Here is a 26,098-nt window from a genome sequence, read left to right on the forward strand (position 1 = left end):
TAGTGTTGGGGGCTGTTCCACTGGTGAAGAGCTAGTGTAATAACTCCTACACTGTCTCCCTTTCTGCAGCAATTGCAGGAGATATAGCTCAGATAAGAGGCATGGCAAAGGCAGGGCCGGCTCTACACTTTTTGCTGCCCCAAGCAGCATGCCGAATTGCCGCCTGAAGAAGAGGGCTGCCGCTAATTTGCTGCCACAGGACTGTGAAGATTCAAGCTGCCGCTGAATTGCTGCGGTGGCAAAAAAACCCATGCCGCCCTAACAACGCACGGACTGCCGCCCCTTTAAGATTGCCGACCCAGGCACCTGCTTGGAACGCTGGTGCCTGGAGCCCGACCTGGGCAAGGGCATGTTTATACCCACTTGAACCCAGCTGCTGTATTAGCATCTCGGGGCCATTGGCTTATGCCGCGGGACCAGACCAGTATGCTGCTGGGCCAGAATAGGGGGAGGACAAAGGTGGCTAAAAGCCACCTGTTCATTCTCCCTCCTGAGTTGTGTTGTGTGCTCACCTGCTGCAGATGGGGTATTATTTTTCACCCAGTTCAGATTATGAGCTGGAAAAGACTTTTTTCCTTCATCTCAGAAGGACAGGGGAGGATGGATTACTTCAGATAGATCACTCTATTTATAGGACTCTTCTCAAAAAACCATTGTTCGGATTCCATTGACGCACTTGTTGTTTGGGGACTCCAAAAGCTGTTAGAAAGGAGCAATGCTTGGAATTCGGTGGGCTTCCTTCCACAGATCTGTCTGCATGTTGAAGAGACTTTAATTTCAGACATTAAATTAAGATGATCTTTTTTGCTGCTTTATTTTCCAGAGTGCACTCTTATACCTCCAGACAAGTGCACTTTTCTATACAAAGGATTAGAATCAATAACCAGAAGAAGAAACTTGGGTGTTTTTTGTTTTTTCTTTTTTTTTAAAAAAGACTTCCTGAGGAAGCCTGCGTGTTGTGTCTACGTATCGGGAGCTCTCTATCTCTGTTCTATTTTACACTGGTATTAAGTGAACTGACTGCAGAGGAATTACTCTTGTTATACTCTGGGGTGAGGGAGAACTGGACTCCTAGTGTAACTCATAGCTGCTTTCTTCACTGTAACCAGTTATCCATGGTATCTTCATAAATTGACTCTTGATACAGTTGGTACATTATATTAACTTCTCCTTTTATCTGGGATGCTTTTATTATGAAAAACTCTTGATCCTAAGCATTTCAGAGTGGAATACTTTGTAATGGCATGTGCTCTCTTCCTTCGCAGACTATATGGCTATGCATTATCATAGTTCTATTGCTCAGTTTGGTAAAGCATGAGTCTTTCCAATAGCTTTTCATAATGGCTTTGGCTGGGATATTTTCATTATTAGAATCAAAGTTGTTGCTTATGGGTTGCCCCAGTGATGCTTTTGTGGCAAATGATTTCCCCACCTCTTTCATATCAGGAACATTTATACAATACAGTGCAACATTTCACAACAATACAAGTGTTTTAAATATAGGACACAGTCAGCTTGTCTATCCTTTCTTGATCTGGGGTATTATTATTTGTCTGGTTTTATTCTGTCTCCAAGGTCTTTTGAAGTATGAGGGCTGTTTTAATAGGACATAATACTCAGTTTACCTACTTCAGAGAAAATTGTGGAAAATGTTAAACTCTGACTATTGTTTCTTTATGAAAGGAGTACAGTAAAGCCAGGAAATGATCAGCCATGTGACAAAGGCATAGCCAAGCCCTAATTTTGACCTTTACATAAACTTTTTTAAGAAGGTTGCAGTGGAGGACAACACAGGCTGATTCAAACACCTATTAATATTAATCCGAGCTAAGACTGCTAGGCAAAAGTTGTTGAACTGGAGATGAGATTGTAAGTGCATATTAGCATTGTAAGAAAATAACCTTCTCAAGAATTTTAGCTACTAAAAACAAATGTTAGGATATTCTGATTTTCTAACTTTTTTTTTTTTTAAGATTATCAATCTTAAATCTAGTCAATTTCCCCTGCCATTTCTGGGAGCTTCATAGTTGCAATTCTGTGTGATTCATCTCAGACTTTGACAAAAAAATTCTCCTCTTGCTAAATAAGCCACACATGCAAAAATTGAACATGACAAATATACATGACCTAATAAAAGTCATTTAGAGAAGTGGAAGGGGGAGCAAACACAGGCTTAAAATGGAAAGCTTATTACACCTTGACCATGGAGAGAGATTCATTGTCCTGTTACAAGAAGATTCCGTTCACTTTAGTGTTTTCAAAGTAACCCTATTGTCATTTTGGGAACGGGGTATCAACTTAACCTACCCTCCTCAGGACTTGTGGGTTTATAAATCTAAAACCTTCCTAATCAAGTTGATACAGATATCATCCCTGTGGGTTTCGTCCTCACCTGACATCAATTAATTCAGTCTCTGCTCATGATTCATGTCAGAATAGTATATTTATCAACTAATCATCAACTGTATCATTACATCTACAAAATCCACATTTCAACAATTAGCATATTTATGGAGTTGAAAAGCTCTTCAATGGATTTTAGAGGCATATCATCAGCTTCAAGTACAAATACATGTTCAGTATAACCTCTCCGATTCCCATAGTGATGACTCACAGGGTAGTATAAGTTTAAATGAAATGATGAATGAACCGAAAACAATTCATAAGAAAGCTGCATCAATACTAAGGGACTTGGTTATTCCCAGTACAGTGAGACTGCCTCCAGTACAAGTCTTGTTTTAAATGATCACTTTAAAATCTGTCTGGAGGTTCCAAAAGCATTTTGTTTGACCTCTGTTAGGCAGAAACCTGCTTTCTAACATGATTTTTATAAGGGAAGTTTTACTTTATAATATTTATTTATGCCAAACAGAATTTTATCTCCCCCAAATGTGTTGGATGGGGCAACCGGTTTAATATAGATACTAGTAATATTTCTACTTCTCTTGTTCCAGGGCTTAATCCCTATCCTATAGGGATCGCCTACATCATGAAGAAGCCAAGGGAAACTGCCTCCCAACAAACAAGGCCTTTGTGTGCTCATGTGGCGCTGATTCCTCTGTCTTACAGCAAACCATTAGCTTAGGCTAGATCTGTTGAAAATTTTGACTGTAGTCATTCCTTTGCATTTTACTAGGTAAATACCTGAGCTCTGTTAATTTCTGCAGTAAAATGTGTATTTGCTCCACAAAGGCTAATGCAAGAAAATGCTTTAACAATGGCAATCTGCAGCACAACAAAACCTCATTTTCACATGACCGGGTTTATGAATTTTGTGGGAATTAGATTCCTGTCATCCAGATTTCAGAGATGAGTTTGGTTTTTGTAATTAATAAACAGTTTAAGAGTTACTGTATGATTCAAGCCCCCATGCCACCAACAGCAAAAATTCAGTGTCCCTCGGCATATACCGGATATGCAGGGTATATACAAGTTATGCAGCTTGATAAAGTTGCTGTACTACACGCTGCTTTTTGAAAGTGTTGTGAATGTAGTGCACTGGAGGTGATCCAAGGAACACATACTGCACATAGATTAATAGATAGGAGCAGCAAATAGGTAGACCATACTTTACTGACATGTCTGTTATTTTATTCAGACTATCTATGCTTTCAGGGATATTTGTTTTTCTTTTTAAAAGACAAATCTTGCTAATGTTATTTGCTATTGAACTTTCCTTAAGTTAAAAAGAGAGATTATAAATCACTAGAAAATACTTTTAAAAAGCCACTCAAGTTTCATAGCTACTTCAAGTAGCCATTGTCAGTAGCTGGCAAGATACCTAATCCTACCAGAAAGATAAATATCAAGGGAAACGTAGCTCGGCTTGCCATATATTTAAGTCAACAAGACAAAATAGGTTACATGGCACATACCTATTCTGAGTTTATGTATAAATCTAGATGATGGAAGCTTCATGCTTCAGGTTAAAGTAGTTTTATGAGCTTTCTTATTGCACGTGTGTACACACCAAGATTAAAGAGGGAGGTTTCTGTGTTTATAGCTAATATACAAATAATGGCAAATGACAGGATGTAGAAAAATGTACAGGTTGAAAGAGTGACTAAGTCTGCATGGGAGTTCATGAAAGTGAAATGCCATCTATTCACAATAAACAAAAGGTGCAACTTGCAGAATTCCATGTGAGAGGTTCCATGAGATTTAAAAGGTTAAGATATCTTATAAATTAGCTTTCTGCATATTTTCAAACCTTCTCTTAGGAGGAACTTTTAAAAACGTTAATTATCCTTATGGCTATTGTGTTTTTTAACACGCTGTTGACTCCCCAGAATAGCTTCCTCTTTTCTTAACTTCCTGAGCCCCATCAGATCTCTCCAAGTGATTATGATGATTTAGTACTCTGGACTACAAGATACTGTATGTAACTTTGATATGTGGTGCCAGGGCTCTATAAGTTTCTGTGGAAAAGTATATTTTGTCCTGGATGGCTGCTGTTCTCAGTCCCTGCATTTTAGGGCAGTGGTTCTCAACCAGGGGTATACATACACCTGGGGGTACGCAGAGGTCTTTTAGGGAGTACATCAACTCATCTAGATATTTACCTAGTTTTACAGCAGGCTACATAAAAACCACTAGCAATGTCAGGACAAACTAAAATTTCATACAGACTATGACTTGTTTATATTGCTCTATATACTGTACACTGAAAAGTACAATATTTCAATTGATTTATTGTATAATTATATAGTAAAAATCAGAAAGTAAGAAATTTTTCAGTAATAGTGTGCTGTGACTCTTTTTGTTTTAATGTCTGATTTTGTAAGCAAGTAGTTTTGTGAGGTGAAACTTGGGGTAGGCAAGACAAACTAGACTCCTGTAGTCTGGAGGTGCTTTCCCCACTGCAGTCTCTGAAGCACTTTCTAGAGGCTGAGGGAACTGGGATTATTTAGTCTGCAGAAGAGAAGAATGAGGGGGGATTTGATAGCTGCTTTCAACTACCTGAAAGGGGGTTCCAAAGAGGAAGGATCTAGACTGTTCTCAGTGGTAGCAGATGACAGAACAAGGAGTAATGGTCTCAAGTTGCAGTGTGGGAGGTTTACGCTGGATATTAGGAAAACTTTTTCACTAGGAGGGTGGTGAAGCACTGGAATGGATTACCTCGGGACGTGGTGGAATCTCCTTCCTTATAGATTTTTAAGGTCAGGCTTGACAAAGCCCTGGCTGGGATGATTTAGTTGGGGATTGGTCTTGCTTTGAGCAGGGGGTTGGACTAGATGACCTCCTGAGGTCCCTTCCAACCCTGATATTCGATGATTCTATGAAATTTTACTCAATATCCTATTGACATTATGTGAAGAAGGCACACATGGAAACTTAAGACAGTGAGAGCAGTTTTGAGAGAATCAATTATATAATGGTCAAAACTGGGCTTTTCCTAGAACTTCTCACTGCCTTGCCTATGGAGATATAGCTACATCAAAGGGGATTGTGAACTTGCAGACTTTAAAGGAATCCTTAGAACCCTTCTTAAGCAAACCTCAAAAACACAGGTGTTTTTTCCAGCTTCTCAGGAACACCATCTCTACTAGAATGTCTTTCTGAAATTCAGAATGAGGTATAACTTGCAATATACTAGGAAAAAGAAAAGGAGTACTTGTGGCACCTTAAAGACTAACAAATTTATTTTGAGCATAAGCTTTCGTTCGCTTCAGCTCACTTCATCGGATGCATTCAGTGGAAAATACAGTGGGGAGATTTAGATCTAGATTTATATATAGATGTGGGGAGATTTATATCTATATATAAATCTAGATCTAAATCTCCCCACTGTATTTTCCACTGAATGCATCCGATGAAGTGAGCTGAAGCGAACGAAAGCTTATGCTCAAAATAAATTTGTTAGTCTTTAAGGTGCCACAAGTACTCCTTTTCTTTTTGTGAATACAGACTAACACGGCTGCTACTCTGAAACCAGTATACTAGGAAGATACACATTTCTTTTAATGTCTGGGTTTGTATCTCATTGCAATATTCTGTTGGGATCACATTCCCCAAGGAATATGTGGGATGAGACAATTATCCTGCAGCGAAACAGAGGAAGAGAGTGCATCTGGAAAAAAACAAAACAAAACTGAGTGCTCTTTTTTGAAACCATGCTGGTCACAATCCATGTTACATACCTACCCTACCTTTTCTGTTAACATCACGAATCTAAGACAGTTGGCTTCTGAATTTCTGATAGCTAAATACCAGATTGCAGGAAATGAGATATTTGTTTCCCTAACAGTTTTCAAAATTGTCTGTTAGTTTCCTAGGGCATCTGTCAAAATGGTCCAATATTGCCATGTGTGGGGTTGGCTAGACTTTAAATGAGAGCAGGGCTGTTGCAAACTGTGTCCTAGATCCTCAGCTGGTGAAAATTCAGTATCCACTCTGACTTACTTCAGCTGAGAATCTTGCCCAAAATATTGCATATTTTCCCCAAAGAAATGTACGTACTTCTAAGCAGTTGAATTTGGGGAAGGGGCATATTTTGAAAAGGTCATTGGTCTCCCACTGGCAGTGGAATAGCTGGATGAAAAGATTGACTTTGCTGAACCAAAATGCTGTGTTGCTGGTGAGGAATTTGCACCTGTCATGCTCAGATATGTTTGATGATCTGGCACGACAAATCTCCAGTCCATTGTGTTCCAGTTAAATTCGTTTTAACCTGGCCAACCCCTAAACACCTTTGATTAAGAAAAACCACAGAAAGGAGACTTTTTGGTGTACTTTAGATATATTGTGTGATTATTTTTCTTAATACATGCAGATTTGTCTTTGGCAATCTCTTGGATTATATGGGATGTGCAGTTTGTCCCATTATCTGTAAACAATCCATATTTCTGGCATAGGGCACTTAACTGTATCCATTTAAAGAAAGTTCTCATAAGTCTTTCTCTAGCTGGCTTTTAATTGTCTAGCTGGTTGACAGAAGTTGCTAGCTCCTTATCTTTGAGCAGCAATGCTCTAATGTTTCTGTTTACCGCATTGCATTTCAACACATAACTACTTGTAAATGGCAAAACATAGGCAGGGCTTGATCCAGCTCTGAGATGCATAGATATAGGTTTATTCCTAACATGAAATTAAATTTAGGACTATACTGTGTTCCTGTGAAACAGATTTTCTAGATTCTCACCCAGGGGCAGCAGGTTTGTATAATTTTTGGTGGTGCCCAGAACGGGTCCAAGTCCTGCCTCCCCACACCTGCCTTGTAAGCCAATATGTATTTTTAAAAATAATATAAAAATGGACTGGAAACAGTAGGCTTTTAATAGGTTTCCCTATATTGCACAATGTGTGTGTGGGGGGGGGGGATGAGGGCTCTGGCTTGGGGTGTAGGCTCTGGGGTGGGGCTGGAGATGAGGGGTTTGGGGTGTGGGAGAGGGCTTGGGTAGGGCAGAGTGTTGGGGTGTGGGGGATGAGGGCTCTGGCTGGGGATGAGGGGTTTGGGGTGTGGGCAGAGCTCAGAGCTAGGGCAGAGGGTTGAGGTGTGGGGGTGAGGGGTTCGGAGTGTGGGAGGGGGCTGAGGGTGGGGCAGAGGGTTGGAGTGCGAGTGGTGAGGGCTCTGGCTGGGGGTGCAGGTTCTGGAGGCGGGGGATGAGGGTTTGGGGTGTGTGGGAGGGCTCAGGACTGGGGCAGAGGGTTGAGGTGTGGGGGGCGTGGGCTCTGGGGTGGGGCTGGGGATGAGGCGTTTGGGGTGCAGGCAGGCTGCCCAAGGGCTGGGGCCAGAGAGGAGGACTCCACAGTCCCCACAGCCCTCTCCCTGAGGGGAGCTCCGAGGGAGGGGGCCCCTTCTTCCCCTGCCCCACCCCCGGCAGCACACTTACCTAGCACTGTCACTCCACGTACTCCTAGGGGCTGGGCCCCTGTCAGGTCCAGGAAGCCCCCTCACCTCCCCTGTGGTGGATGCCGGGGGGGAGAGGACTGCCATCACATGTGGCCTCCTCTCCCGCTGCAGCCTGCTGCCCATCACCATAGCCTCATGGGGGATGGGGCTGCCCCTTGCCCACTGTGGGGCAGGAGTGGTGGCTGCAGGTGAGGCCGGGGGAGGGGGAATCACACTGTCGGACACTCACCCAAGCCCCAGCAGCTGCTCAGGTGAGGTCTAGACTCCGTCTCCCAGAAGTCCCTTGGTGTCACCTCCCGGTGGGTGCTGGGGGAGGGGAGGGCTGCCAATCATGTGTGCACCTTTTCCCCTCCTCAGGTGCAGCAGTCGCCTCAGCCTGCCTCCAGCGCTGCTCTTGTGTTGTAGGCAGGGACTCTCCGGGGCAAGGGGGTGGCAGGCGGGGGCTGGGGGCCGCTACAGGGGAGGGCCGGGTGAGAGACCTGGCTCTGAACATTGGTGGAGCTGGGCCCCCGGGCCTTGAATATTCCTGGAGCCTGGGCACCACGGGCCCATACAACTCGCCACCCCTGTCTCATTCATATTTCAAAATCCCACTGCTGCTATTGGACACCCAGTATGTTGACTGCAACTTTACCAGACAAAGAATCCCCAGTGCCCCAACACTTCAGAACTTATGCACATGATATAATGGGCTAACAGAACTCATGTATGTGTTTGCAAAACTAAGAGTCACAAATATAAAATGCTCTATAACTAGGAGAGGAAGGTCCAGTGGTTAAGGCATTGCCTAAGATCTGGGTGACCTGGGCTCAATTCCCTGCTCTGCCACAGGCTTCTGGTGTGACTGTGGGCAAGTCACTAAGCCTTTCTGTGCCTTGATTTCCCCCATCTGTAATGTGAGGTTGATATCACTGCCCTACATCACAGGGGTGTTGTGAGGAAAGTACTTTAAAAATTGTGAGGCACTCCGATAACTCTGGTAATGGGGCCATAGAAATACCTAAGATAGCTAGACAGACTATGTGATGAATTCAGCGAGGATGTATTGGCTCTTGCGTTTTGGCTGGACCACAAAGGAGTCTTATCTTCTCCAGTGGGCACTTGAATGCTTAGAAAGGGTATTGGTATTAACATTTGGAAACCCTTTTAAAAAAATCTTTGTCATATCCTAAAAAAATTAAACGACCTGAGCCCGTGTGAGGCAGTTGTGAAATAATGGCATGGCGGCGCACCAGAGGGGAACTGAAGCCACCAAAGTGCCGTAACAGAGGCATGAAATAAAAAGACAAGTACCGTTTTTAACATTGGCTCTTTATACTTTGTTATTCAGACCATGATTCGGCAGTCCATTCCTTAAGTCCCATTTACTTCAGCGGGACTTAAATATGTGCTTAAATTTAAGCATGTACTCAAGTGCTTTGCTAAATAGGGGTAGAACTTAAGTTCTGATCTGAATTGCTGTAAAGTCCAAAGGAGTTCAGCTACAGATGTTTGGTTGGGACCCATCTCTAGTTTCATAGGCATCCTGGAAAGTATTGCATAAGTATTGACAAATATTTATTTTTTCTCTATTTCTGTAGGATTTGTGTGTAATCTGCATTACGTTCTAACACACTGAAGGCTTCATATTCAAGGATCATGGTAGACAGTTTAATCATATCTTTGAGGTAAGTTGTACAATAACATTATTTTTAATGATTTAATATACTCTTTCCAAAGGCAACAAGTATGGATTGACTGTGTATCTGTAGACTTTAAAAGCATGTGGTATTTTGACTATTTGGACCATTAGTAGCTTAATGCAAAATCCAGTCCAAATGATTGAATGGTTAAGTACATAGATCACTTAGAACGATCAGGCAAGGGCAATCTTTGAGGGGGGTAGGGGAGAATTGGAAAGTTCCCAGTGTCTTGTTCCTGTTCCAGGAGGGCTTCTTTTCACCTTGTGTCAGTGTCTTAGCAGGATTTCTTGTAATTTGCAGATCTTTTACCATTTTTGATGAGATCTAATGACTCCCATTTATAGTAAAGGCCTTTTAAATAATTTTTATTCTTTAATGCATACATTGCAATTCAAAGTTGAAAGTGTATGTTCTTGGAATGATTCACTCACATATTCATGACAGTTAGGGCATTGCGTGTTTCCTTTCATTTGTGTGAAAATAGACTGGAAGTGACCCCTCAGGTCCAGCCCTCTCTCTTCTGAATTTCAAATGCCAGACTTTGGACTCAAATCACCAGATCCAGACCTGCTTCTGTCTTGAGCTTTCAGCTTGAATTTCATACCCGAATGGATCTTCTCTATATTGCAGCCTATAACAGTACTATCTTTTCTGTGGAGACTTCTCCCAGCCTGCCACACAGACAGATGTAGAAACCCCCATGCTCAGGGAAGTCACTCACCATGGCTACCAGAGGCAAAGGGTATGATACAAAGTGGCCCTACAGCTTATACCATGAGGAGATAACTGTCCCCCCATCATAATCAATAATAGGGGAGAAACTCACTGAGGGATTCTTATGGGCATCTTTCTGACTGTTGGGTTTTCTGTGGGGGAGGAAGGCCTTTTGACATTTCTCCCCAGATAAGAGTATTAGTGTCTTCAACAGGAAACCTCCCCCTGGATGTTGATTTAAACAAAAGGTGGCATTGCCACTATGAGGGAGTATGACTGAATACTTTGCTGTGTTCTCCACTGGGTGTGAGATGGATGTTTTGGTTTGACAGTTTGATATATCCCTACATACTCCACTTTGAATGTTGTGCTTAATTTTGATGTGTGCTCGGTATTTTTTTGGCTTTCCCACGTATTTAGAATGTCTGTAACAAATCTTCAGAGCAGGATAAACCTAATTTTGTAGTTTAGAGAACTTAGCACTAGTCAAACATGATAAATAAAATTACCAACTCCAGAGAAGTGGCCAAAGTCAACTAAGTCAAAGTGAAATAACATGAAATTAAAAAATAAAATCAAAACCCCTCAACCCAGAAGCTTTCCTTAGGAAGGCTTAAGTATTCCTGCCAGATTTCCTATGTGCGTGAAACAGTAGGTTAATAACAAATGTTTCTGGCAGACCCAAGCACATACACAGAGACAAACTATAAACTACCCTCATTGTCCCTGTGCATGTGTGCACACACATGCTGAATTGTAATCTCCCTTTTTAGAGACTGGTCAGGAAAAGCTTGGCAGAGAATAATCACACACATGCTAAGGAGTTTAGTTTTGAAGTGGGAACTTTTAATCTGGTAAGTAATTTGCTTTGAAGATTATAGAATTGCCTCCGTCATGCAGGATTTTATTAAAATGTATTTATAGAAATGTGCTGCCCATCGACAGAGCCTGGCCTTTTGCTGTTCATGAAAGTTTGTTTCCCTATGCAAATGCTGAACTTCCTATTGCACCTTCTGAGGGCACAGGGAGAGTAGAAGCCAGACAGAGGGTGAAGACCTCTGAAAAAGTAAAGTGGGTATTCAACTGGAGCAAATCAGATGTTCCAAAACTAGTATGGGGATCATAGAATGTGAGGCTGCCAGAGGGTGTCTGTGATTTGTGTTCTAGCTAGGAGTTTGTCATATTTCCATTAAAACTTCATTGAAATGGGGCACTATGAAGGAGATCACCTTCCCGTGGGGAAAAGCATATGTGGCTACTGGATTACAGGACACACTTGGGAAGGGAGTGTGTTTCGTGGTTAGGGGACTGGACTGGGAATAGGAAGATCTGAGTTCTATTTCCAGTTTTGCCTTTTATCTTCTTTATGACCTTGGGCAAATTACTTCCCCTCTTTATGCCTTTGTTTTCTCCCTCCCTTTGTCCTTGTGTGGAAGTGCCCCCTCTTCAGGATGGGGGCTGTCTCTTACTGTGTATGCAGAGGGTCTGACTTTGGGTAGCTGGAACTTCTGGGTGCTACTTTATAACAAATAACAATAAAAGTTGCAGCATGTTTTTAAAAAGGCTTTAAAATGTTCTGATTTAAAAACAAAGAAAAGAAAACAAGACTGGCACTGCCTAATAATTTAGCTTTAGTTTTTATCCTTTTAATGATTATTGCTTTGAGCAAGAGGACTAGAACATGATAATGAGGTGGTGATAGGCACTATATAATAGTTATTATCCAATGGCCAGTTCCCCCACCCACAGTATGTCAGTGAAGGCAAACGAATATCTTTCTAATGTATCAAACAGTTTTTCTTGAGTTTTCTATGTTTGTGGTAACAAAATGGCAAGTGTAAAAAAGTATCTCTGTTTATTAGGCCCCTGTGATAGTGTATAGCAGGCCTCCTCTGCCCTTGATGGAGCCATTGCTGCCCTTATACACCTACTCGAAGGAGACATATGACCTGGGAAAGAGGGATAGTGAGTATAGACCTCCAAACACTGCCTAGAGAAGCGACTCAAGCTTGGTACTGGGGGAACCAACAATATTTGCCCCTCTGTCAGTTAGAAGAGCCAGGAGAAGGCAGTAGGCAATCACGATCCACCAGACAAGATAAAAAGGCTTGCCTGCTTCTCCTAAGGAGGAGTGCTGGTTAAGGTTACCACCTTTTGAAATGCAAAAAACCCAACATGCTCCTCACAAGGCAAGCCCACAACAGCCACAACCCCAACCACAAGGTAACTCCACACACCCACATCAACAGCCACTTTTTATAATATCTAGAGAGATAAGAGCTATAGATAAGATTGATAACATCATTTTCCTACCTTAGTCGTGTTTCTCCAAGTTGCTTTGTTTGTTTCTGTCTTCACTGAGATCCTTCCCCCGTTCCCCCCAAACTGCCTTGATTCTATATTTTAACTGTATACTTGAATGTGAATTTTCTGGAACTTTATACATAAAGAAAATCTATTTAGTCTATTTCTTGAATTTATATTTGCTGCTTGAATTTGCCATTTGCAGCAATTTCTTATTTTTAACAGCAACATAGTAGCATTGTTAGCTGGACACAAAAACTTTTAATATTAGATATCCCAGTGTATTGTGATAATAATTAAAATCTTTAGAGCCAGTTCAAAAAACTCTGGCAGATTAAATTCTGTTCCTGGCAATACGTAAAAACAAACAAACAAAAAAAGGCCAGGCTGGTCAAATACCGGTAACCCTAGTGCTGGGTGAAGATGGATCAGGAGAAGATTTCCCGGGACCTAACCCAAAATACTCAGGCCTGGATCAGGACCTAACAACTCAACAGCACTTTGGTTTAAAGCTTGTGACATACTGTTCAATTTTTTGAAGTGGAGTTTAAATGCCTAGCTGTCATTTTTGAGTAGAATTTCAGTTAACTGTTTCAATGCTACCAAGGAGTCGCTGTACAAGACACCTTGCTCCTGATGAGTTTTGTCAGCCCCCCTCTGAAAGTATCTGAAACAATGTAGAATATTTAAACGGTTGTGGAGAAGGGAGCTGTGAGTGGGAAGTGCAGCTGGATTCTGTCTGGTTTGTTAGGGCTTGTCTTCATGGTGGGGTAATATGCCCTATCAGGTGACGATTTCTAAAGCGTACTAAGACGTTGCACATTAATTGATCTGTGTGTATCCTGCTGGTGTGCACTAAAGGTTACCTAGTGCATGGTGAGCTTTAGAAATATCATCTCCGTAAAGCACATTACCCAACCATGCATGGATTCACCAAGGCCAAGTCATGCCTGACTAATCTAATTGCCTTCTATGACAAGATAACTGGCTCTGTGGATGAGGGAAAAGCAGTGGACATGTTATTCCTTGACTTTAGCAAAGCTTTTGATATGGTCTCCCACAGTAATCTTGCCAGCAAGTTAAAGAAGTATGAGCTGGATGAATGGACTATAAGGTGGATAGAAAGCTGGCTAGATCATCGGGCTCAATGGGTAGTGATCAATGGCTCCATGTCTAGTTGGCAGCTGGTATCAAGCGGAGTACCCCAAGGGTCGGTTCTGGGGCCAGTTTTGTTCAATATCTTCATTAATGATCTGGAGGATGATGTGGATTGCACCCTCTGCAAGTTTGCAGATGACACTAAAGTGGCAGGAGAGGTAGTTACGCTGGAGGGTAGGGACAGGATACAGAGAGACCTAGACAAATTAAAGGATTGGGGCAAAAGAAATCTGATGAGGTTCAACAAGGACAAGCGCAGAGTCCTACACTTAGGATGGAAGAATCCCATGCACTGCTACAAATTAGGCACCGAGTGGCTAGGCAGCAGTTCTGCAGAAAAGGACCTAAGGGTTACAGTAGATGAGAAGCTGGACATGAGTCAACAGTGTGCCCTTGTTGCCAAGAAGGCTAACAGCATTTTGGGCTGTATAAGTAGGAGCATTGCCAGGAGATCAAGGAACGTGATCATTCCCCTCTATTCGGCATTGGTGAGGCCTCATCTGGAATACTGTGTCCAGTTTTGGGCCCCACACTAAAAGAAGGATGTGGAAAAATTTGAAAGAGTCCAGTGGAAGGCAACAAAAATGATTAGGGGGCTGGAGCACATGACTTACGAGGAGAGGCTGAGGGGACTGGGATTATTCAGTCGGCAGAAGAGAAGAATGAGGGGGGATTTGATAGCTGCTTTCAACTACCTGAAAGGGGGTTCCAAAGAGGAAGGATCTAGACTGTTCTCAGTGGTAGCAGATGACAGAACAAGGAGTAATGGTCTCAAGTTGCAGTGTGGGAGGTTTACACTGGATATTAGGAAAAACTTTTTCACTAGGAGGGTGGTGAAGCACCGGAATGGATTACCTAGGGACGTGGTGGAATCCCCTTCCTTACAGATTTTTAAGGTCAGGCTTGACAAAGCTCTGGCTGGGATGATTTAGTTGGGGATTGGTCCTACTTTGAGCAGGGGGTTGAACTAGATGACCTCCTGAGGTCCCTTCCGACCCTGATATTCTATGATTCTATGCAGACAGGCCCTTAGTTTGAAGCTGGATTCTCTGTGGTTTACAACATTTCATCAGCTCCACCATTTTTGTCTCTGCTTTTGGAATAGATCAGACTACTAACTGTTCATAGGACCAGGTTAATTTTTACTGTAAATTCAGTAGGCTCAATCCAAGTGAGTGTAGAGAGAGGCGAAGGTGGCCATAAATTGCCTTTCTGCCTTCCCAAATCCTGGGGCTTCCTAGGGGAGACACCAATCTCTGGTGCAAATTAGAGCAGCCAAAGGACCTTTCTAATTTAGGCTAACTTGTAATGACCACTTAAGAGGCATTGTGATGGTGAGGCTAGACAGAGCAGAGTTTCTCTGAGCTTCATTGTCATTGTGGTCTCTTCAAGGCTGGGTGAGAGTGTGACTCTAAGCACCCCTGTATTCACACTACTGTCATAATCCTTGTGTAAAATATGCCTTGTGAAGTATGATATGAAACTAATGACTCATCGGTCATTAAAATTCTCGCGTAATGTACGTATGCAGTGGGCATTAAGAGTTATGAATATATGCTGGAATTACGACCAAAGTGCAGATAAACCAGATATGTCAGGGGGAGTTGGTAAACTGATCTGCCCTAAACAAAGGAATGTGTTTTCCCCACTGGGAATTGTACTTTAAAGGACAATGAGAATGTATTTACATATCACATAAACAGACCCAACAAGCTAACAAGGGGTGGAGGCAAACCTCATGCTAACAAGTAGGGGAGAGGACAGCATTGTATCTACACCAAGCAGGAGAGAGAAGTTTGGTCTGGGTTTTACTTTTCAGGAGTATCCGTTTAAAAGTATCCATTTACTGGTTTATAAAGACAGTGGGCTGAACCTCAGATGTTAAGCAGTTGAATCAACTGATCATATATAGTATTACTGTATTAATGAAGTGTATAGAGTGAGGTCTTTGCTGAAACCTAATGACACACTGATTCATATAATTGTGAAATGTATGTATTAAAAGTATAGGAGGAAATATGGATACTTAATGATATTATGTTTTAAAGTCTGTAGAAACAGGTTTCCTCTCAGACAGGAGGGCAGGCACTATCTATCTGCCTTCTGAGATTAAGCCAGGTGTAACCAAAACCAATGGAAGCTGCATATACGCAGAAATCAGTCAAGGGGTGGGAAGGCCACAGGAAGGGGAAAAAATAGCATGAGGTCATCCTGCCTCTTGGAACAGTTATTGGACTTTGGAAGATAAACAAAGACAGAAGCCATCTTTTGCATCCATAACTAGACAGACACACAGAACAAAGCTCATGCAAGCTGAGAAAGATGGGTCCTTCAACCAAGGGGCGGTTGAACTGTCTGGAAACTGAATATAGGTGAGAAACTTACATAGGTAAAGGTTGTACCTTGATAGATTGTTTGACACTTTTAGGTCTGTGTTTTCATTTTTATTTGCCTGTAACCTTTCTAACTTAATCATAGAAGTATGGGACTGGAAGTGTCCTCAATAGATCATCTAGTCCAGTCCCCTGAACTCAAGGCAGGACTAAGTAATAACTAGACCATTCCTGACAGGTGTTTGTCTACCAGTTCTTCAAAACCTCCAGTAATGGAGATTCCACAACCGTAGGCAATTTGTTCCAGTAACTACCCTGACAGTTAAAAAGTTTTTTCCTAATATCCAACCTTTACCTTCCTTGTTGCAATTTAAGCCCCTTGCTTTTTGTCCTATCCTCAGAGGTTAACAAGAACAATTTTTCACCTTCCTCCTTTAGTACCTGAACTCCTTTAAAATCCGGTCATCTTTTGTTAATAAACTTTTTATCGTTAATCTAAATTACCAGTGCTGTGTTTGAATTAAAGTGAATGTTAACTCCTGTTAATGTGGCAAGCTGGTAGGTTTTGTGTCTTTTGAGGCCTTATTATTTCTCTGAGCTGTCCAGGAGCGGGCCGGACATTACAGAGCATGCTGTTTTGGGAAAATTTGGGACTGGCAGTATGTTGGCGTCATCTTGCTGGCTGTAACTAAAACTGGTGGAAGCCAGCGTGTGACTGGTGTGTTAAAGAGTCTGCTAAACCAGGGCTACAGCTATACACAGACACTCAGGGTATGACCCTCCTGCTTGTAGGCTGGTTGTGAGTGGCCCAGGTTGAGAGCTACAGCAGCAAAGTATTGTGAGGCACCCAGGGTTACAGGGAAGGTAGTGACACAACCTCTCAGTGGTCTGGATTGCACCCCTGAACCGAAACACATCACAGAAAAGTATTAGGTGCAACTGGTGTGCCTCTGACCAGCAATCCCTTTAGTGCAGCCTTTTGAGCAGCACAAAATAGCTGGCAACAGGGCCAAGAATGAGGCCCTCACTGAGCTAAATTTGGACCCATATAGTTGTGACAAGGAAGCCCCTTATTGAGGGTGGATCCGCACCTGCCTGGTTGGTGGAAGAAGGGCCAGAGAGACTCAAAAGCAGCTTGGACTTTGGGGCCTATAGCTCCACTTGGAGTGGGGAGCAGAGGTTGCCCAGATGCTATCTGCAAATCTTGAGCACTCTTTCTTCTTGTTGACATGCCATGGATGGAGAGACGCAGGGGGACTGGGGCTCATAAACAAACATTGAACCATGTATTGGGCACCTGGGTGTGGTGAAAGTCTCTGGAGAAAGTGCTGGGTGAGTTGTCTTGCTGCCCCCTAGCTCTTGTGCTATAAAGTTTAGAAAGTTTCCACAGCTGACTGGAGAGGAACCTGTTCCCTTGCAGTCATGGAGGTTCTGTGCATGTTCAGTGCTTCCTCAACGCCATTTTACACAACTATACTAAGGAGGGAGGAGTCATGGCTCAGGAAGAAACTAAGAAGTGGGGTTTGGTTTTGTATGTTTATAGCCAAATTTTCCTTCGCACTTTTGAAAATCAGGGGAAATGTATTTGTTTGGGCACCCAAAAATGGAGGTGTACAAAATTAATGGAATGCTTCTGAAAATGTTAGCTTTCGTCTTCATTCGAGCATAAAGTGGGATATGGTTTGTAGTAATAAATTGTGTGTGTGGCTTGCCCAGTACTATCCTCTTTATTACCATGCTGGTAAGTTGCTTGGTATATTTTGCCTTTACGAATGGCACATGCACACAAGCATGCTGCAGAAATACAACTTATATGGTCCAAGAAATGTTGTGTTATGTGGATGTTTCAAGGAAGACTACTCATGTCAGTAAATTTATTCGAGTGCCTAAGCTTTTGTAGGCTCAAGCTTTAAGACAGGTAGCTGGGGTATGTGGTGTGGTTCAGTGATTATCCTCAATACATACACGTTCAGTATTGTTTATTTTTTGCAGACTTCTCGGCTTCATAGTGGTATTAGGATTTCAGCTGGTCATCCCACAGACGTCAGTTGAACACAGAAAGGTAAGCAACAGAAATTCAGGTTTTGTATCATTAGAAGTAACACTGTGGTGTGTTAGTGTAAGAAACATAGAGTAACTTGGTGCAAATACCTCTGCTGTTAAGCATTATATGCAGGAATTTATTATTTAAAAAAGATGGGAGGCTGGCTGGCCCTGTGCCCTTGTGTTGGTTGGCACACTCTATTGCCCGATGCAGGTTGGATTCTCAGTCCCCTGCTGGGAGAGAGACTGACTAGTGCCTTCCATACTGGATGTTTGTGGACTGGTGTTGGATGGGCTCTGTCATTCATTCTCTGCAAACTCAAAGAAGTGGCCTCCAAGGCAGAATCTTAAAGGGTAGAGAGGAGGGGAATGTCACTGCTAAAATGACGTCATAAGGGAGGAAGGTTCCCCAACCAGCTAGCCTTCTTCCCTAGTGGCATTTTCTTCCTTGTGATGTCACTAAGGATAATAATTACTGAGCGTTTCACCATTGGGAGCAATTTGTGGTGCGGTTTCTTGCCAGTTTTCTGGGATGCTGCTGGTTTTACATGTTGTCCCTTACATGCAACAGATCGTAGGGTTGCCAACCTTCCAGATATAAACTAGAGTATATCGTGGATTATCTTTAACTTGAAGTCTTTAAATCATGATTTGAGGATTTCAGTACCTCAGCCAGAGGTTAGGGGTCAATTTCAGGAGTGGGTGGGTGAGGTTCTGTGGCTTGCAATGTGTGGGAGGTCAGACTAGATGTTCATGATGGTCCCTTCTGGCCTTAAAGTCTATGAGTTAAACTTCCCAAAACCCCTCTGACCCCACCTATCAACTGCCAGACAACAAGACAGCCTGAGCAGCTAACAGCAAAGAGAGAGATCTGTCTAATTAAGTGTCAACTCTCAGCTTTGTCACTGGAGGAGTTCTTCCCGCTTTTATGTTGAGATTCTGGTGTATGTTTGCTGAGGGAGTAACTTTGTCCCCTGCTAGCAGCTTCTATATGTATTTCCATGTGGAGCTCCTTTTGCTTCTGTGGACGGAAATTGCAGAACAGCAGACATGTTCAGGGAGAGGTTTTCCGCAGTGGAGCAGTAGTTCTTTCTAAAATTCTAGTGAACAATACAACTTAGCATTGTTTGGCATCTTTCTTATGTACTCTTACAAGGCTTTATGGAATTAAAAATTAAAGTACATATTAAATGGGCGGATCTGAGCCAGTATCCGGGATTAAAGAGACTGTTTAAACACTGGTCTTTATGCGTGTGCCTTGGGCATATTTGTAAGTCTTTGATGCTTTAGTTTGTGGTGCTGGAAATAGTATGATTACCAGGGGTGGAAGTAACTTAAAAGTCTTACCGGTATGGGGGCCCAGCTCAGTGCCCTCGGAAGGGGTGGGGCCTAGGGTAGAAGGGGTGGGGCTGGGGGTCAGCCTCCCCCAGCCAGCCCTTCCATGTTGCCAGGGCTCTGGTGGCAACTTAAAGGGCTGGGGCTCTGGCCACTGCTGCAGTAGCAGCGGCCAGGAGCCCTGGGCCCTTTTAAATCGCCAGGCCATGGGGCAGCTGCCCCTTTTGCCCCCACTCCACTCGGCGGCCCTGGGTGGGGCAAAAGGAGCAGCGATGTTAAATGTTGGATGCGTACAGGCCAAGCCGGCAGCCACTTCTTACTGGCATGCTGTACCAGCCCACTTTCACCTCCGATGATTGCTCACTTTGCACCTTGCACAGCTGTTTTTGCTCTGAAAGATAAAGACAGGAAATATAATCCGAGTACTGGACTTGAATACTTGGGTGAATGTTCTCCTAAAATATTTGTAAATAGTCCAGTTATTTTCTTACTCTGAAGCTTTCTGGAAAATGAAGAGAATCCCCAAAGCAGCTGATTGGAATCCAATTTAACTGCACCTCAGTGCAGTTAACCCACCTACAGTGCAGCTGGGACCTTGTATCTTATGACTTCATAGGCAGAGGCTTTGGGTGGTGGTTTTTCCTCTTTCTCTGTCATTATGGGGACGGTCTTACTAATTTATTTTATTCTTTATTTCTCTTCCTTAACACCCTTTCCCTCCACTCCTCCCCCAAAAGTATCAGTGGTAGGAATTTTTTTTTCCTTCAAAGCAGCTTGGAGTAGTTCTCTGCTGGTTTGGAAACTTATATCCTACTTCAGCTTGTTTGGAAGTCATATTGCTTTTGAACTAAAATTCACCTGTAGTTTTCTCATGTACACTAACATTTGTTTTCATTAACTCGTGTCACTGCTTTGGATATGCTTCTAATAGGATTTGGCTTATTGGCTGTGTTAATATTAGGGGAGAAATGAAAGTCTGGTCCTGCATGCCAACATATAGTAAGAAATATTTTAGAAGAGAAAAACTCTTCTTCAGCAAATCCTGCAGGAGCTGAGCTCAATAGGTTACTTGGCTCAGAAACACAGAAAAATAATCCATTTTTGTCACACTAGCCTAAATTTAGCTAGAGAGGAAAATTAGCCAAATTACTTAAATAGTGCAGAAGTGCAAATGGAAACAGGCTGTAGGGACAACAGTACTATTTGGGAGAGTTTTCTTTTTGTTTGCAGTTTCTTATTCTGAACTTCTGCTGCCTTCAAGAGCAAAACTTCAGTTTATCAAAAAACACATTAGTTGCAATTGAATTTCACTTAGAATTTTTGTGGTCACTAGAAACTGATGAGCATTGTTAAATTTATAGGGACCAGACCACGTGAACTAAAAATGAAGAATGGATTCATGTAACTTTAGGAACAAACATAGTAGAGCTATTTGTACTGCTCTGCTATTAACTCTGAATCTGAAATTGAGATTCAAATAAAAGCTGGTTTGCAGCAGATGTTTAAAGTTACATCACTTCTGAGATGTGGATTATTGTGCTTATCAGCAACTTTTGAAAAACAGATTCTTCTGATAGCTTTTAGCCTGCGGGGGGTGTGTGTGTGTGTGTGCACATGTATACATAGACTGTACTTTATCATGAGGTTAGGCTACCCACTGATATTAGTAAACACAGATGAGTTGTAGTCTGGAAACAAAATATTTGAATCTTCGCTATATTTTACGCTTAATTTGTGTTCTCCTACCTGGACTTTAATGGATGGACTAGAAAGAGTTTGGATTTAAAGGAAGAATAAAGAGTACTGTGTCTGAGGCTTGGTCTATACATAGCAATACTGCCAAAATCTTTAGTCATGTTCTTTGAATATTATTTATTCAGGAATGATCCTGAATAAGTAATTTACAAAATAGCATGTTAACATTTTATTATAACTTTGGCTTAATAAAAAGTTAAAAACAGAACAAAATCTCAATATAGATGAATCTGTGTCAACAGAAGAGTGCTTCTGTCAATGTAGCAAGCACTGTTTGGGGGAGATAGTGTTCCTACACTGACAGAACTCCTTCTGTTGGTGTAGACTGCATCTACACTAGAGGGCTCTCTTGGTGTAGGCTGTGTCATGTAGACACACAGCTAGAAAAACAGTAAAAGAATATTAATGCTTCAAGTCAAATGCCATAAAAACAAAGAAGTTTAACAGTAAAAGATCAATCAAGCCCTCAGCATAGGCGCTGACTTCCCCTCTGCCCAGTGGGTGCTCGACTCCCCCCCCACCCCTCTGCACTGCTGTCTCCCCACCTCCATTCCATCCCCTTTCCCCAAGTCCCCGCCGCTACCCTACCTCTTCTCCGCCTCCTCCCCCTAGTGCGCCGCATCCCCACTCCTCTCCCTCCCTCCCTCCCGGAAAGTCCTAAGTGCCGCCAAACAGCTGTTAGGCGGCAAGGGGGTGGTAAGCGCTGGGAGGAAGGGGGAGGAGCAGGGATGCAGCATGCTTGGGGAAGGGGGGAGAAGGAGGAGAGTGGAGCTTGGCTGCCGGTGGGTGCAAAGCACCTGCTAATTTTTCCCTGTGGGTGCTCCGGCCCCAGAGCATCCACGGAGTCGGCACCTGTGGCCCTCAGTATCTACTAAACTGAGATGCCATTCCTGTCTGGCCAACTACTTTCCATTGTCCTTCAATATGAGAGATTTGATTGACCCATTAGGCATGTTCTTGCTACTTGGCATTACTCTTTCCATTATTGGTCTCCCCACCTCCTGTGTAGTTTTGTTAAATAAATATTGTTTGGCCTTTTCTTGTAATGGTCATACTGTTATGAACAGAAGTGTAAAGGTTTGGTACTTTGCAGGATTTATAATTCTCTTCCCAAGCACTACCACCAAAGCACATATTCCTGGGTTTTTAAGAGATTTTTTGGTGGTGTGTTTAGCTATTTTATTGCTGTATGCGTTATGTGGCTATGATAAAAGAGAACTATGACAACAAAATTTGCTGTCTTGCTCCTTTTCAGAGTACCAGTAGCTATTTTTCGTGTACTGTACAATTTTAGGGGTGAAACTTCTCTGGACATAAAGAGCCAAATTCTTATCCGTTACATTGGTGTAAATGTTAAATAATGCCACTGAAGTCAATGGAGTTGCTTTGTTTCCTGGCTGTTTTCCTATGTGTAACAAGTTCTGAACTCAAGCTGGAGTAATCCCAAGGATCAACTATTTCCTTCTCTTCTCCCTAAACTCTCCACACCATGGCAAGTTGCCACCAGCCCGAAAGGCATGTCCCACTGCTGTTGGGGAACTCCCTGAGCAGCTCCTTAAATCTGATTGAAGCAATCACTGTAGATTGAATTTGTATGGAGCCACAATTTTAAAAGCGTGTCTAACCACCAGAGAGAGGTTGAAGGCATAGCCCACTTCTAAGTAAAATAAGGCTTCTATATTTTCTTTCCTATCATTGTTTACTGAATTATTTGCAAACCAAAGCTTTTGCCCTGATTATTATGCTCTTTCTCTCAACGGATTCCTTCAGTGATTCCACAATCCAGTGTTCATTACGGAGCCCTTTATCACGGAATGTTCTGATTTCCAGGAACAGTATATTTTTAATGTCACTGAATAGACTAGGGGGATTGTACAGTGAAAGTGAGAGCTTCTATTTACCCCAACTGTCTTTTAGCTTATTTGCATATTTGTTTATTTCCCTTCCTGTATAAAATGGTTGCATGGTAGTTAACTGTGTACTGTTAAGCAGTTGCCTAATTTCAGTGCACAAGTGATTACACGTCACTGGTGTCAAAGTGGGAAATTTTTATACATGTGTATATTATATGTATGGAATATATGAATATGCAGGAAATAATGTTGTTAACATATAAACTCTTTCAACATGTGTTTGCAAAAGCTTCATTATATTGTTAAGCAGTTCACCTTAAATGAGTACCAATAAAACATTTTATACCACTTCTTGGTGTGATCTGTGTACACCATATACTTTACAAGAAATCTGTTTTAGATAATTAAAAAACCACTTTGGTACTATTCCTATCCTGATATCTGAAAAGCGAGCTACCAAGAGTTCAACTTCCCAGGTTTGAGAGAAAGTAAGAAACTAAAACTAGTAGAAAGCTAGTCAAAAGGCAAGCTGATTCAAAATTCTCAGGGATTTTGGATTATGCAACACTCTGCAAATTCTGCTTCAGATTCATCTGAATCAAAAACACAGAGGTAAATATGAAAAACCAAAGTACATATGAAAATAAAATTACAATCAGAACAGTAGCTCCTGTGATATTTTTATATTAAGATAAATTTATTTTACACTGTTCCCTCACTTCCAGAGCTGCAGATGTTTTGTATTGTCCGATTTAGTTGCACACTATCAAGGTATTGGGATGTGGGGAAAGATGGAGACTTTGGCAGGAGTGTAGGGGACAGTTGTGGCTTTTGGCACTTGAGATGTGGAGAGACACAAAGGCCGCTTGTGATTATGAAATAAACGCATTACCTCAGTGTTTCTCCTCGGAATCATCAGGTGTGAAATGCTGTACAAACACAACTGTTATCTGCCTAGGACAATGAGGTCCTGATCTGTGACTCTTAGGCACTATGATCATATGACTAATAATAAAATATCAATAGCAGTTATTTTTCTTTAAAGTGTCAGAGTTGAGGATCCAAGGCCATTCACATCTCTTTGAGCTATTGTTCCAGGCTGTCTGTCGACTCAGGAGCAGTTTTTAAATTTGAAAATTTTCCTAAACCGAGAGACTTATCCCTTGGGTAAAGGACAAATGTTTGCATATTCATATATTCCATACATATAATATGCACATGTAGAAGAATTTACCACTGGAACAAATGTGAGAAGAATCCACACTAGCCTTTATGAACATAGTGAGTACCTCAAGTTAATTAACAAACTATTAGCTTGATGTTCAAAAGTCTAGTGAAGATGAGTTATGGAGAGTGAGAGAAGTTTTTTGTTTCTTTTTAAGTGAAAGCTTAGATTCTAGAGCATAGCTTGATAGCAAGAGGTAGATTTTTCAGCAAATTTCCCATCCTTTAAGTTGTGGGATAGAACTGATAGAAACAAGACACACTTCTTTTTCACATAATGTTTGTGAAGAATGTTATCCCTCATATATTCATCAACACTTGTGAAAATCAGGGATTATTGAACAGCTTTATTGTGGATCTCTGAAAATAGTTTTCATATACGCAGAACTGTAACTACTTTAAGCCTGGGACCTTCCAGGGCCTACAGCAAGTGCTGTGCCTGGAAAGCTGGGAGATTCTCCGTTCCAATTGTATAAATCTCCCACTTCTAGACCAGGTGAATTGTGAAATCAATTGTGAAATCATCTTGAAATCCCTCACAGGTACAGGTAGGGTTGCCAGCCCTCCAGGATTGGCATGTGGTCTCCAGGAATTAAGGATTAATCTTTAATTAAAGATTGTCATGTGATGAAATCTCCAGGAGTACATCCAACCAAGACTGGCATCCCTAGGTATGGGACCTAACTTTGTCTGTCCTAGACTTGGGGCCCAGTGTAAATTTAAGGGAGGGAAGTTAATCAGACTGCCTACATTGGGGGAATCGCCAGTTGCCCCTTTAGGGCTGCTTTAAGTGCCCTTTTTGCTGCTGGAGTGATGCAAAGGGGACTTAGCCTGAGCCAGGGATCTGGGCCAATGTGTTCATATAAATAAAATGTTTTGGGGGTCCATGTGAATAAACACTGTGCAGTGACAAGAGCATCATTTTGGCATAGCAGGATTGATCCTGCAAGGTACTGAGTTCCAACTCCTGGTGGGAGTTGAGTGCTGATGGCTTCCGAGAAGGTGTTCAGCAGCCTAAAGTATGGGGAACATGTGATCATCAGTGACAGGAAAAGTTTAGTTCGTTAAAATATTTTTGACTATTGGCCTGAATTTGGTAATGACTTAACCTGAAGAAGCCTCTCAGTTCTAGAATCTGAGAGCCTGATGCTGATCTCCTTTACCTCAGTGTAAATCAGGAGGAGTAACTCCACTGAGTCAGTCAAGTTGCATCAGTGTAAAATGGCTGCAAGTGAGATAAAAATTGGGCTGAGAGTTTCTTTGTAAGTACATGATCTCAGCTGAATTCCCAGTGGACAACATTCTCTGTCTTGAACACTAAGCTCACAGCCAACAATGGATGTGCTCTTGGTGTGAAAGATTAGGCACAGTTAGAAGGAAGTCTCAAGCTCTAGTCATACAAAGACTCTGCTAAATTGATTCAGAGCAGCTTACTTTCACAAGTGTTTAGAAAATATTTAAGTCCCTTCAGATGTGGATGAAATCAGTTGGTGGGGCAGTTAAGCTTCTCAGGCTTTGTAGCTCTCTGCAGTGACTCATGGATACAAACATCTTCTATTTCCAGAGTTTTTAGTCCTTTAATCTTCACAGGCACAGATGTTTAGGCTGGGATTTTTTATACAAAGAACGGAAACCCAAACCATTTAATCTGGTAGTATTTACACTTACCATGTACTGTAAAATTCAAACAGTTTACTGCATCTCTGATTAAAGGCTTCCAAAAATGCACGAAAGGATTAAAATAGCAGAGCTCACTAACCAGGCAGACATGTACACATTGTGTGGTGATGTTTTAGTTGGCCTGTGCGCCATTCTTCAGCCACTCTCCAGAGATTTGAGCAACTG

General features: G+C 42.1%; 1 protein-coding gene across 1 annotated transcript in view; it reads left to right on the forward strand.

Moving 5' to 3' along the window:
- Window positions 1–26,098, forward strand: part of LOC311527906 (thrombospondin type-1 domain-containing protein 4-like) — a 336,872-nt gene that overhangs the window by 23,966 nt on the left and 286,808 nt on the right. The window contains exons 2-3 of the mRNA XM_084642345.1: window positions 9,433–9,519; window positions 18,036–18,105. Of these exons, the coding sequence (XP_084498471.1) occupies window positions 9,491–9,519; window positions 18,036–18,105 (99 nt within the window). The 5' untranslated portion in view covers window positions 9,433–9,490. The remainder of the gene's footprint in view (window positions 1–9,432; window positions 9,520–18,035; window positions 18,106–26,098) is intronic.

The sequence above is a fragment of the Lepidochelys olivacea genome, assembly GCF_965140295.1.
Source record: "Lepidochelys olivacea isolate rLepOli2 genome assembly, chromosome: 10".
In the NCBI taxonomy this organism is placed as follows: domain Eukaryota; kingdom Metazoa; phylum Chordata; order Testudines; family Cheloniidae; genus Lepidochelys; species Lepidochelys olivacea.